The following is a 13,536-nucleotide window of genomic DNA, read 5'->3' as shown; positions in this document are numbered from 1 at the left end:
AATGTGTTGCATGTGAGGCTTGAGGGTTCCACGTTTTATGACAAATTCTGAAACTGACCGAAACAAGGTAAACAAGAATCCCCAGTGTGCCCTTTTCTGTATCCAGTCCCACTGATGGATACTGGCCTAGGATTTAAGGGTTTGTTTTGTTTTGTGGTTAAGAAAGATAAAAATAGAAAAGAAGAACTGGTCTGGATGACTCTCTTTTGATGTTGAACTTATTTTATGCTAAAGCAAAAATCTCTAGAGAGGGCAATCCCATGCTGTACGCCTCAGATTTGGTTCATTTGATGAGGGCATGTCATATATTATTTGCTAGTACCATTTTCTAGGAACGGGCACCCAGAGCTCTCTGACAATTTGGCACTATTTGGAGTATGTATATTTGGTTTGCTTTAAAGAAAAAGTCTGTGTTTATACCACTTTTGTTTTCTTCTGTAGCTTTTGGAGGTGAGAAGTGGAAAACAAATGTTTTGTTGACATCATTTCTTTGTCCTGGGTAAGTGAATTTTTTAATAATTTTTTTTTTTTTTTGAGACAGAGTCTTACTTTGTTGCCCAGACTAGAGTGAGTGCTGTAGCGTCAGCCTAGCTCACAGCAACCTCAAACTCCTGGGCTCAAGCAATCCTTCTTCCTCAGCCTCCCAAGTAGCTGGGACTACAGGCATGTACCACCATGCCTGGCTAATTTTTTCTATATATATTAGATGGCCAATTAATTTCTTTCTGTTTATAGTAGAGACAGGGTCTCGCTCTTGCTCAGGCTGGTTTTGAACTCCTGACCTCAAGCAGTCCGCCTGCCTCGGCCTCCCAGAGTGCTAGGATTACAGGCATGAGCCACCGCGCCCGGCCAATAATTATTTTCTTAGTGTAGTTATATTTTATTCCCAAATTTTCAGTCCCTTAAGTCTTTAATCCTCTCTGATTCTACATAATGTACCTAAGAAAACATTTAATTTTTGAAAAGGAGTAAAAAGTAAGTATTTAATAAACATTTGCCCAATAATTACCACCTGTCTTACCTGAGGAAAAGTACCTTTAGACATGAGAAATGTTTTAATCCTTACCTAAAAGTCTTAGTCTCTAGAAGTCAGTCTGACCTGTTGTCATGAAAGGCTACATTTAAAGCTTCTGACCTAATCACAGAAAGGATCCTCACCTGAAGATAGTTCAGGCAAGCATACATTTTCCCATTTTTATGCAAAGTATTGCCTCTTTTTAATAATTTATTCCATTAAGTGTAGAGTAACACATACCAAAAAATAAAAAGTAAACCACTAAAAATCAAAATAAAACAAAAAACCTTGACTTTCTGGAGGACCACTTATTATCTCAAGTATCTGATATGCTTCTGGTCTTAGAAATAGAAGCTGCTTCCTCCCCAATTTCTGATGGGTAAGAATAGGCCTGTGAACAGGCAGCAGCGATAAAGCCAAAGATGATAAAGTCTAGAAACCAGGACTGTTTCATTTGTAGGCCAGAAATGAAAGTGTGATAGCAGTGCTATTTTTATACCTGTTTAGGATAAATATTCTCTCTGATTATCACCTCCATTGAAGATTCACATCCTTCTCAGCCACTCATGTTCCATTCACATTTTTATGCTTTTCTCAAGCCATGTCCTTTCTCTTCTTTCCCTCTGTCAACTCAAGAAGTGGCTCTCTTTACCAAGACTGTCACCTGTGGTTTCCTTCAGAATCTTGCCTTTCAACCACCCCCTCCCCATCTCTCACCTCTTCTACTGCTCTCTTCCCATATGTTCTGCTCATATGGTTCTTCTCTTATTCCTACAAATATGCTTAGATGTCCCATGTCCTACAAAGAGCTTCCCATAAGCATCTTCCTCTCATTTCTATCTTATTTCTTTTCTATTCCCAACAAAATGCCTTGAAAACATAGTCTGCACTCTTATTCTCATTTTCTCAGCATACATTTGCAGTATAAACCCATGAAATTCATATTTTTCCCCATCATTTTACTGAAACTTCTAAGTATACCAATATTGTTCTCATTTTTAAATCTAGAGACCATTTTCTATGTCTCAGAGGCCTTTGTATATTTACTAACATTAGGTTATCTTCTCCTTGAAACTTCTTCCTTTTTTGGCTTCATAGAAATTATCCTATGCTGCTCCTTTTTGTTTCTGATCAACCCTTTTGTGATTTATAGTCTTCATCCCACCCTTAAAAGTAGTTGTTTACCAGCAGGATGGTGAGGTGCATAGCTCGAGAGCAAGTGCGTGTGTGCTAAGAACATAAGTATTCCCGGGACTAGGGGACTTGGTGTTCACCTAGGAATAGAAGGATCATTTAATAACAGGAAACCTAGTCATACAATTTTATATAACTAAACACCTGCATGTAATTATTGCAACAGATGCAATAAAATGGCATTTGATAATACTGAGCATTGTTTCCAGGTTTTAAAAAAATAATAGAATAATATTTCCTTATATTAAAAAAATTTTATCTCTAATTGAAAACCAACGTCATTTAATGACAATAAAACACTAGAGACATTCCCATTAAATCACTTTTATGGCTTGTTACTTAAGTTCTACTCACAGTAAGGCAGGAAATAGAAATAAAAAGGAATATATTCCAAAAAGGTAGGTTTCATATTATTTATAGGTGACATGATTTGTATACAAAGAACACCAAAAAAATTTAACTATAAAAATTGTAGAACAAATAAAAAGATTTTGGCAAAATGGCTAGATTATCAACTAATATTCCAGGATGGTAAATCCCAACAATAACCAAGTCAATATTTTATGGTAGTGGTAGTTGTGCGGGACGAGGACTCTTCTACACAATCCCTAAATAACCTCTCAAAGTTTGCATGGTCCATATGACAAGTCTATAAGATTATTAACTAGTAAGAGACACAAATTCTTCACTTTGTTACTTGATGAAAAGATCAAATATTGTGAAAGCGTTTGAGAATGTCCTTGGCTGCTAGGATGGAGAATATAGAAACAGGCAGTATATATACATGGAAGCATGCTAGTCATGGCATCACAAGCCAGAGGAGCTGTTAGGTAAATGATGCTGGGACAACCAGTTATCTTTATGAAGGGAGAAAGGCCTATTCTTATCTCATACACACAGAATCAGTTCTTGGTAGGTTAAAGTCTAAAATGTAACAGGCATAACTCTTGAACAAAAATATAAAAGAACATCTTCATGATGCCAGGTTAAGAAAGACTTTCTTCTCTTAACCACTTCGGGACCAGCGTCGACAATATTGATAGCCACAGATGAACACGCACTGCGACTTTAGCCAATAGCCGTGATACGAAGGCGCACAGCCGGGCATCAACTTTAGCCCACAGCCGTGATATGACTTTTCTAATTTTTCATTTATCAAAATAAAATTGTGAACATTTAGAAATAACATAATGAAAACATATATATATGTTACCTCTTCTGATTTACATTACAAGTAAAGCTGCCTGTAAAGTAAAACAAGCTTTCAGTGCTTTAAAGCTTTCCTCATCACACAAGAGCAAAACAGGATTCGTCGTCAATGCACAGCACAAACTATCGTGCGGACTCTGAGTGCCGGCTGTGGGCAAAGTTTTGCGGCTGGTGAATGCCATACCGAAGTGGTTAAAATACACAAAGAATAAAGGAAAAACATTGACACATTTAAAAACTGTGTGGGATAAGAAGTGATTATTGTGCAATTACAGCCATGTTTTTTAAAATGTACTCAGAAGAAAGACTGAAAGGAAATTAGTTACACACATTCAGATGTTTGGGTTCCGAAAAAGCTACAGACTGGGAGAACAAGACATTTAACAAGGAATTAATAATACTAGAGTATATAAACAACTCATATGTATGACTTGGCAAGGCATGCAACTCAAGTGAAAAATGAACAGTGAAGGTAACCAGCACATCATGAAAGGTAAAACCTATAAAGTCAACAAACATAAGATGCTTGCTGCGATTTTCAGTAGGAAATACAAGTTGAAACAATAATTCTAAATATACTGAAAACATATGACAAGGTAACTTTCGTAAGCTCCTAGTATAAGTTTAAGTTAGGCAAAACCAATCTAAACAGCAATTTGGCAGTTTCTAGTAAAGTTTTAAATTCATGTATCCTGTGACTCAGCAATTCCACTTCTTTTTATATATCTTAGAAACAGAAGTTATAATATTAATTGCATATTGTTAAATATCATTTTGCTTCTAACTCTGGTTTTACCCAAAAGCCTGTTGTATCTTTCAGAATTGTATTTGCGGACTTCTTTATAATGAATCTGATCCTCTGGGGAGAAGGATCTTCAGCAGCTATTCCTTTTGGAACATTGGTCGCCATATTGGCCCTTTGGTTTTGCATATCTGTGCCTCTGACATTTATTGGTGCATACTTTGGTTTTAAGAAAAATGTAAGTTTATAGTTCTTAACTTATTCACATAAATTTTAGCTGTGGAAATTGGCTACCTTGAAATATATCATAAAAATATATAACAGATATAGACTTGTCCTGTAGGATCCATATTTCATTGAAAATTCTTAAGTAGTATTTAGGAATGTGGTAGAGAGGTGGTTACAGATGTAAACTTAGATTTCAAATTTTTTTTAAATAAATGGAAACTAATATAGATTTAATGAGAAAGAAATGCTGATATAAACTAATGAAAATAAATTTTTGGCATTAAATATATGTTATTACTTTTTTTAACCTAAAAAAAGTCTACATTTTTTTTCCTTAGCAATAAGCGTTTCTAGTACACAATGCTTAAGTAAGTAAGCAAAGAGGATGGGTTAGGAAATGAAGCTGTAAGAAAAGTGAGTGCAGGGTAAGAGTAATAAATGTTTTTGAGACATAGCTTTGAAATAAATTTTGTGTGTTTCCCTGCTAATATTTGATTTGATGGAAGATTATAATGAAGGTTCAGTCCTTCCTCCCTTTTGCTCTCCCACCTTCTAGTCTTCCTTTCTCCACTTCTGCCCCCTTCTGCACTCAGGCTAAGAGGAAAATGAGAATTTATTCTTCTGTCTCATCAGCATCCTTCTCTTAACTCCACTCAGTAGCCCTGCTCTTCTATGGAAGGGTCAAGTCCTTGGGGTTAAAAGAAATGCCACATGCTAGCACGCTGGTGAGCAGGACCTGGCATGCTCTGGCAGAGCTGGCACTATGTCATTGTCACCTCTGTACTTTTGTAGTCATGCCAGGCTACGAAAGGATTTTTCACTTCTTTGCCATTTTGTTTAATTTATGATTTAAAATCTATTATGTCATAAATAATAAACTGACAGGGTTTGAGTTTTTTAATTACATAGATTAAATAAGCACTTAAAATTCCAAAAACATACTGGTTAAAAATATAAGTATTGAAGAATGATATAATGATTATCTGCCTGTGGGCATGTATATCTACACATAAAGTAGACTACAGAAGTATTGTCTAAATGAAAATACCAAGTTTTAAATTTTGATTTATTACGGAAACTATAGTATAGAAGGATATTTTTGAATTTTTTTGCAAGAAGATGAATTTCTGCATCTGTACCCTTTCCCCCCTCATGAAGGTGTGTTTGGGGGGCTTTATGTTCCAGTTATTTTTATACCACTATGTAGTGTATTGTGAAAGGGTCAATTGAGGACATCACCAGCTCCTTGTGGTCATAAAGCTTTATATAGCCATTCATTGTCATCTTCATGTTCTTAAATCTTGTTAAAATTGAGCAATTTTAATAAAGATGACATTGCCCACCTCTAAGTAAAAATACATAGGCAAAAATTTTAGAACCAGCTGATTTCTTACAGGAAGTATATAATTAAAATCAAGAACCTAACTGTACTGTTTTATTAACTGTTATTTTCCAAGTACTTATTGCCTGTGTATTTCCTACTTTGTCTAAAGCCATTAGTCAATGGATAGCTGCTGGAGGCAGTGTTGACTCATTCTAGTAGACAGACTGAGTATTGTACCTATAGTGTCTGTTTCTTTGCCTCTAAATACAAATTTCAGTTTGATGACTTAAGTAGACTTTTGTTGCTATTAGTGTCAGCATGGAAGCTGAAATAAAGCAGGCTAATCTTGTACAGAGAAGAATTTTTAAAATAGATATATAATTATGAATCCTTTCTTTCTTTATTTCTTAAAGGCCATTGAACACCCGGTTCGAACAAATCAGATTCCACGTCAGATTCCGGAACAGTCATTCTATACAAAGCCCTTGCCTGGTATTATCATGGGAGGGATTTTGCCCTTTGGCTGCATCTTTATACAGCTTTTCTTCATTTTGAATAGTATTTGGTAAGCTAAGGACAAAGTCCTCTTATTCTCATTACCAGCATATGTAATACTCGATTTTTGTTTGTTAATATGGATTACTATATTTATCTTAAAAAAGGTAAGCAGTTCTCCAATAGCCAGAAATCTTAAGAACCAAAGGTTATTTTATTTTTTTCTATGTGGGGAAAAAGAATAATAGTGATAACAGCAAATAAAAGGCTTATTCTTATTAAATGAAGGCTTATTCTTACTGTTACTTAATTCTCACAACTTTATGAGGTATTATCCCCATTTTACAGAGACAAAGATGAGGCTTTGGAGGGTGAATAGTGTGCCTGAGTCACACAACTGCCATGCGACAGAAAGTAAACCTAAGTCTCTCCAACCCTGTGTTCTTAGTAATTCATCTGTGCTACTCCAGAGAGAAGATTCTCTGATCACTTGTTGGAGGGGGATTAGATAAGGGTGTTGATCTAGATGACTTTCAAAGTCCTTGGCGATCCCCAGATGCCTTCATTATCTAATTTCTTGTTTACATATAAAAACTCATAGTGGTAATAATAATATTGAGCCACTCTATTATGTAATAGTGTAATAGTATACTTATATAATAGTATACTAGTAATAATAGCATATTATGATTGCCATTTGATCACATTGACATATGTCACAGAAAGTACCAAAATTAGAACTAAATATGAGCTTTTTATTGATTAAAACATCTTTCCCTCCTGATCATTACAGTAATTTTTCAAATTCATCGGATTTTATCATATGTGATGAGGAACCTTATATACCAAATGTAATCTTTTCTTAGTTTAGCTCTGCCTTTTCATTAAGTTTTAATCAAATATGTCTGACTCTCCTGTAGACAAGTAGCCTAACCATGTTTGATCAAATAGAAGTTTCAGGTTCTGAGCAGGAAGGTAATGACCAAAAACATTGCCATGTTTTTTCACTCTCACCCCTGCCCCCAAACCCAGTCACCATCCACACTTTTGAAGTTTTGTCGTTTGGTTAGTTGAGAGAAAAAACAAGACTTTTAGTATGAGAAAAAGAAAAGATTGTGTCATGTGTTGTATTAAAGAGAAAATATTTACAGCTTCCTCTTGATATGTTTGATTATAGGTCTCACCAGATGTATTACATGTTTGGCTTCCTATTTCTAGTGTTTATAATTTTGGTTATTACATGTTCTGAAGCAACTATACTTCTTTGCTATTTCCATCTATGTGCGGAGGTATGTATTAGTGTTCATTTATATTAACTTTTAGACAGTATTTATAACTTTGGCGTATTGCAATTTAAATACATTAAATTGAAATAATTTCTGTAGATATGTGTTTATTATGATAGAACTTCGCCTGTATTCCTAAATCAAATGTAGCCCTCTTTAGGTTTGAATTAAGATATATTCACTATTCACTATATTTGGTTAGAGCTTAACTGTTTGACTTAAAAATCAGTGTTCTTTTTACAATATATTTCTAGACTGGAAATTTAATAAACTAATGAGAAAATTCATTTTTGAAAGTTTCTCTAATTATATTTTAAAAGTTTCTCTAATTATATTTAATAAGTTACATGACAATGCCAAAATGATAGCCATCCTTATGTAATAACTAAAATTGATCTTTAAAAATTTAGATTGTAGGCCGGGCATGGTGGCTCATGCCTGTAATCCTAGCACTCTGGGAGGCCGAGGTGGGCGGATTGCTCGACGTCAAGAGTTCAAAAACAGCCTGAGCAAGAGCGAGACCCCGTCTCTACTATAAATAGAAAGAAATTAATTGGCCAACTAAAATATATATAGAAAAAAGTTAGCCGGTCATGGTGGCACATGCCTATAGTCCCAGCTACTTGGGAGGCTGAGACAGGAGGATCGCCTAAGCCCAGGAGTTTGGGGTTGCTGTGAGCTAGGCTGATGCCACGGCACTCACTCTAGCCTGGGCAACAAAGTGAGACTCTGTCTCCAAAACAAACAAAAAAAATTTAGATTGTATTAAATGCTTTCTTTTATATTATTTTCTAGTATAGGAGATAAAATCTAACTTAAACTTAGTATGATTTTTTTTAAAAAATTGACTATAAATTTACAGAGCATAAAATAAACCATTTTAATGTGAACAATTCAATGGCACTTAGTACATTTACAATGTTGTACTAACACTACTTCTGTCTAGTTCCAAAATATTTTCATCACCCCTAATTAAAGTAGTTACTCCCCATTTCACTCTTCTCACAGACTAGCAACCACTGCTCTGCTTTCTGTCTCTATAGATTTGCCTATTTTGGACATTTTGTATAAATGGAATAATGTAATGTATGACCTTTTGTGTCTGGCTTCTTTCACTTGGCATAATGTTTTCAAGGTTCATCCACATTCTAACATGTCAATAGTACTCCATTCCTTTTTATAGCAGAATAATATTCCATTGTATAGATATATCACAATTTGTTTATTCATTTATCCATTGATGGACATTTGGGCTGTTTCCACTTTTTGGCTGCTGTGAACATTTGTGTACAAGTATTTGAGTAAATGTTTTCAGTTCTTTAGGGTATACACCTAGGAGTGGAATCGCTGGGTCATATGGTAGTTCTGTTCCTTCTTTTTTTTTTTTTTTTTTTTTGAGATAAAGTCTCACTCTGTTTCCCAGATAGTGCCGTGGTGTCAGCCTAGCTCACAGCAACCTCAAACTCCTGGGCTCAAGAAATCCTACTGCCTTAGCCTCCGGAGTAGCTGGGACTGTAGGCATGCGCCACCATGCCCAGCTAATTTCTTTCTATTTTTTTAGTAGAGATGGGGGTCTTGCTCTTGCTCAGGCTGGTCTCAAACTCCTGAGCTCAAACAATCCTCCCACCTTGGCCTCCCAGAGTGCTAGGATTACAGGCGTGAGCCCTGTTTCATTTTTTGAGGAACCACCAAACTGTTTTCTGGCTGCACCGTTTTACATTTCCACCAGAAATATACAAAGGTTCCAGTTTCTGCACATCCTTGCCAATTCTTATTTTCCATTTTTTAAAATTATAGCTGTCCTGGTGGGTGTAAAGTGGTATCTTATTCTGATTTTGATTTGCATTTCCCCAGTAACTGATGATATTGAGCATCTTTGTGTTTGTTGACCATTTGTGTATCTTCTTTAGAGAAATGTCTATTCAGATCCTTTACCATTTTTAAATTGGGTTGTTTGTCTTTTTGTTGTTATATATTCTAGATTCTAGACCTTTATCAGATTATAATGTGCAGATATTTTCTCCTATTCTGTAAGTTCTTTTCACTTTCTTGATAATGCCCTTTGCACAAAGGTTTTAAATTTCGATGAAGTCAAATTTACCCATTTTTCTTCTGTTACTATTGCTTTTGGTGTCATGTCTAAGAATCATTGCCAAATTCAAGGTTATGAAGATTTGCCCCTGTGTTTTCTTCTAAGTTTTATAGTTTGAGCTCATATTTTTAGGTTGATAACATTTTGAGTTAATTTTTGTATATTGTGTAAGGTAGTGGTCCAGCTTTATTCTTTTACATGTGAATATCCAGTTGTTCCAGCACCATTTGTTGAAGAGGCTGTTCTTTTGAACCTCACTTAATGGTCTTGGCAACCTTATCAAAAATTAATTGATGGCCAGACACAGTGGCTCACGCCTGTAATCCTAGCACTCTGGGAGGCTGAGGCGGGAGAATCACTTGAGGTCAGGAGTTTGAGACCAGCCTGAGCAAAAGTGAGACCCCATCGTCTCTACAGGAAAAAAAAAATTAGCCAGGTGCGGTGGCATGCACCTGTAGTCCCAGCTACTTGGGAGGCTAAAGCAAGAGGATTACTGGAGCCCAGGATTTGAGGTTGCAGTGAGCTATGATGACACTATTACAGTCAATCCCAGGCAACAAAGCAAGACCCTGATTAAAAAAAAAAAATCAATTGACCATAGATGTGTGAGTATATTTCTGGATTCTCAATTCTGTTCCAGTGATCTGTATGCTATCCTATGCCAGTACCCACACTATTTTGATTACTATAGCTTTGTAGTAAATGTTGAAATCAAGATGTATGAGTCCTTCTATTTTGTTCTTTTTAAAGATTATTTTAGCTATTTGAGGCCCCTTGCACTTACATGTAAATTTGTGGATTAACTTTTCCGTTTCTGCAAAAACAATCATTTGAATTTTTATACAGATTACATTGAATTTGTAAATCACTTTGAAAGACTATTGCCATCTTAACAGTATTAAGTTTTCCAACACATGAACATTGGGTATCTTTCCATTTGATTAGGTCTTTTGTCATTTCTTTCAGCAATGTTTTATATTTCCATTTTGTAAGTCTTCCATGAACTCCTTGGTTGAATTTATTTCTAGGTATTTTATTCTTTTGGATGCTATTGTAAGTGGAATTGTTTTTTAATTTCCTTTTGAGATTATTCATTGCTGGTGTGTAAACATACAACAGATTTTCATATATTGATCTTGTACCCTACAACTTTACTGAATTCATTGATTAGCTATTATAGTTTTGTGTGTGTGTGTATTCTTTAAGATTTTCTAATCTTGGTTTGCTTTCTAAATATATTTATTTTTCACATATTCCAAAAGGGAAAAGAAATAGTGAAATCTTTAAAACTTTAAAAAATCTTCTGCTAAGCTATAAGGCACTTTACTTAAAAGAAAGAAGAGCTGTTTTAATAACCTGCCTTGTTTAAATTATGTTAGTAATAACTGAAAATGGATTTCAACCAGGCCTTAATACAATAATCTTCCTAATTTAGAGTTGACTAGACTTTAATATGAGTAATATTAATGTTGAACCATGTAAGTAAGGAGTAAGCCATTTGTACATTGCTTTTCTTTGGGAAGCATAAATTTTGAAATACAGTCTAATGCTTTATTATTCATAAACAATTTAAGCTTTCTCCACAACATTTTTAGCTAATCCTTTAGTAGCTCCACCAAAGATAGAGGGTGCTTCTTAGCACTTTCAGTAAGGAGGGAAATGGGCAAAGCCTATTTCACTTAATTATGTTTGCTTTGTAACTTTATTCAGCTGTATGTTAACTATCAATTAGAAAGTAATTCTTGTTCTTTTTTTCTTTTCTATGTAGGATTATCATTGGCAATGGCGTTCATTCCTTACCAGCGGCTTTACTGCAGTTTATTTCTTAATATATGCAATACACTATTTCTTTTCAAAACTGCAAATCACAGGAACAGCAAGTACAATTCTGTACTTTGGTTATACCATGATAATGGTTTTGATCTTCTTTCTTTTTACAGGTAAAAATAGAATTAAAATGATTATTTTTAGTCTGTCTTTGACAAATAATTTATAAATATTTGCCTTTTACAAAACCCATAAAGCCTTCTGTTCAGTGCTCCTGTATTTAGTCCCCAGCATAACTAAGCATAGTTTGGTCTGCCCACCTGTGAGTTGCATAAAGGTGATAAAACAGAAGCTAAGGGAAGAAGACTAAACAAGGTTCATGGTTGTGCTGAAAGTACAGGTTCTCCTAGGCCAGTACCTCTCATAGTTTTCTTCTGTTAACCTCTCAGAAGTAACATAGTCTGTCTTTCACCCACTTCAGAAATAGGGTAAAAAGCTATGCACTATGAGTTAGGAGAAAGTAGAGATTGGGGAGGTAAAATCAAGATGAGGCTGAGGGTAGGTGATAGCAAGAAAAGATAATAATAGGATACTTCTTATTCTAGAAGTTTTAAATTAGAAGTTTCTATCTCTGCTTTAAAATCCAAGTACCTAATGGGTTATATTGTATATTGTATTGGTATTTATTTTATATGTATATATATCTTCTCCATCCAACTAGATAAAAGTTTTCTGTATCTCAGAGCCCTGTGGGTACTTGGTAAACATTTGTGGAGTGAGTGACTTAACTGAAAAAAGAAAATAATGGGACCTTTCTTCATCATAAAAAGTAATATTGCACAAAATATGCATCTAACATTTTATCTGATTGTCTTTTTTTTTTTTTAAGACACACAAAAGATGACATTATCTGATTGTCTTGCATGTTATATGAGAAAATATGGGATCCAAAAATGGAAAAAAAAAATTTTTAATTAAAACCATTCTACTTTTTACTCATCTGTTAACATTTCAGAGTGTGAGCTAGGGTTTTTTTTGTTTTGTTTTGTTTTGTTTTTTTGAGACAGAGTCTCGCTTTGTTGCCCAGGCTAGAGTGAGTGCTGTGGCGTCAGCCTGGCTCACAGCAACCTCAAACTCCTGGGCTCAAGCAGTCCTTCTCCCTCAGCCTCCCGAGTAGCTGGGACTACAGGCATGTGCCACCATGCCCGGCTGATTTTTTCTGTATCTATTAGTTGGCCAATTAATTTCTTTCTATTTATAGTAGAGACAGGGTCTCACTCTTGCTCAGGCTGGTTTCAAACTCCTGACCTCGAGCAATCCACCCGCCTTGGCCTCCCAGAGTGCTAGGATTACAGGCGTGAGCCACGGCACCCAGCCTGAGCTAGGGTTTTGAAGTGCCCCTGCTGCTGTGTCAGGGTATATATAGCAGGCTTCAGGCACTTACATCAATCCTGTATTCCAGGTCATTGATCAGACATGGGGTGCATATCCTAGTACTGTATGATAGATTAGGGCCACAGCAATAAATCTTAATGGTCTGTAAAACAGCAGTGGCCTATGAGACAGGAATTGCTGGTTTTGTGTCTCTATATCTGTGTGTCCACAAATGCATATGTAGAATAATTTGTCCCTTGCTTACACACCTAAAATGATCATAGTGAATATCTGTTGTTTTTCCAGACATATGATAAATAAAATGATAGCTTAACCATCTCCTAAATTTTATTGTTTTTGATTTTTAATGTATTATATTTTCATTAATCCAGAGTTAAGCAAATTTGCAGTCTGAATTCTGGAGCCACATCAGATTGAATCAGCTAGTTAAGCCAATAACTTTTAGTGTATTTCATTTTGTGGATGGGGTTCTGTATGAGGGAGTAGCGAGCCCTTTAAATGCCTTGCATTTCTCTAATACGGAGTATGTCTGTATTTGCTTCAGAACTCCAAACCAGCACCATTTTATTTAAGTCAATCCATTTTACAAAACAAAAATAATTACTCTGTCACATAAGAAAAGATGCCCTAACACCCTGTATTAACAACAACATAAAGTAAACTTAGAGTTGCTGCCTGAATAGTGATAAAATGTTTTTCTCATCTTAAAATATCTCCTGTCATCTTGAAATTCATGCAAATAAGCAGGTTATTTAAATAGACTTTTGTTTTTGTTATTGCTTTTCTGAA

At 35.2% G+C, this 13,536-nt stretch overlaps 1 protein-coding gene across 2 annotated transcripts in view; it reads left to right on the top strand.

Moving 5' to 3' along the window:
• TM9SF2 (transmembrane 9 superfamily member 2) overlaps window positions 1–13,536 on the top strand; it is a 60,203-nt gene that overhangs the window by 44,571 nt on the left and 2,096 nt on the right. For both annotated transcript variants that reach the window (XM_012751984.3, XM_076009310.1), the window contains exons 12-16: window positions 442–499; window positions 4,239–4,398; window positions 6,126–6,277; window positions 7,385–7,496; window positions 11,354–11,525. In XM_012751984.3, the coding sequence (XP_012607438.1) occupies window positions 442–499; window positions 4,239–4,398; window positions 6,126–6,277; window positions 7,385–7,496; window positions 11,354–11,525 (654 nt within the window). The remainder of the gene's footprint in view (window positions 1–441; window positions 500–4,238; window positions 4,399–6,125; window positions 6,278–7,384; window positions 7,497–11,353; window positions 11,526–13,536) is intronic.

The sequence above is a fragment of the Microcebus murinus genome, chromosome 13 (assembly GCF_040939455.1).
Source record: "Microcebus murinus isolate Inina chromosome 13, M.murinus_Inina_mat1.0, whole genome shotgun sequence".
Classification (NCBI taxonomy): domain Eukaryota; kingdom Metazoa; phylum Chordata; class Mammalia; order Primates; family Cheirogaleidae; genus Microcebus; species Microcebus murinus.
This window is presented reverse-complemented; position numbering and strand designations above follow the sequence as displayed.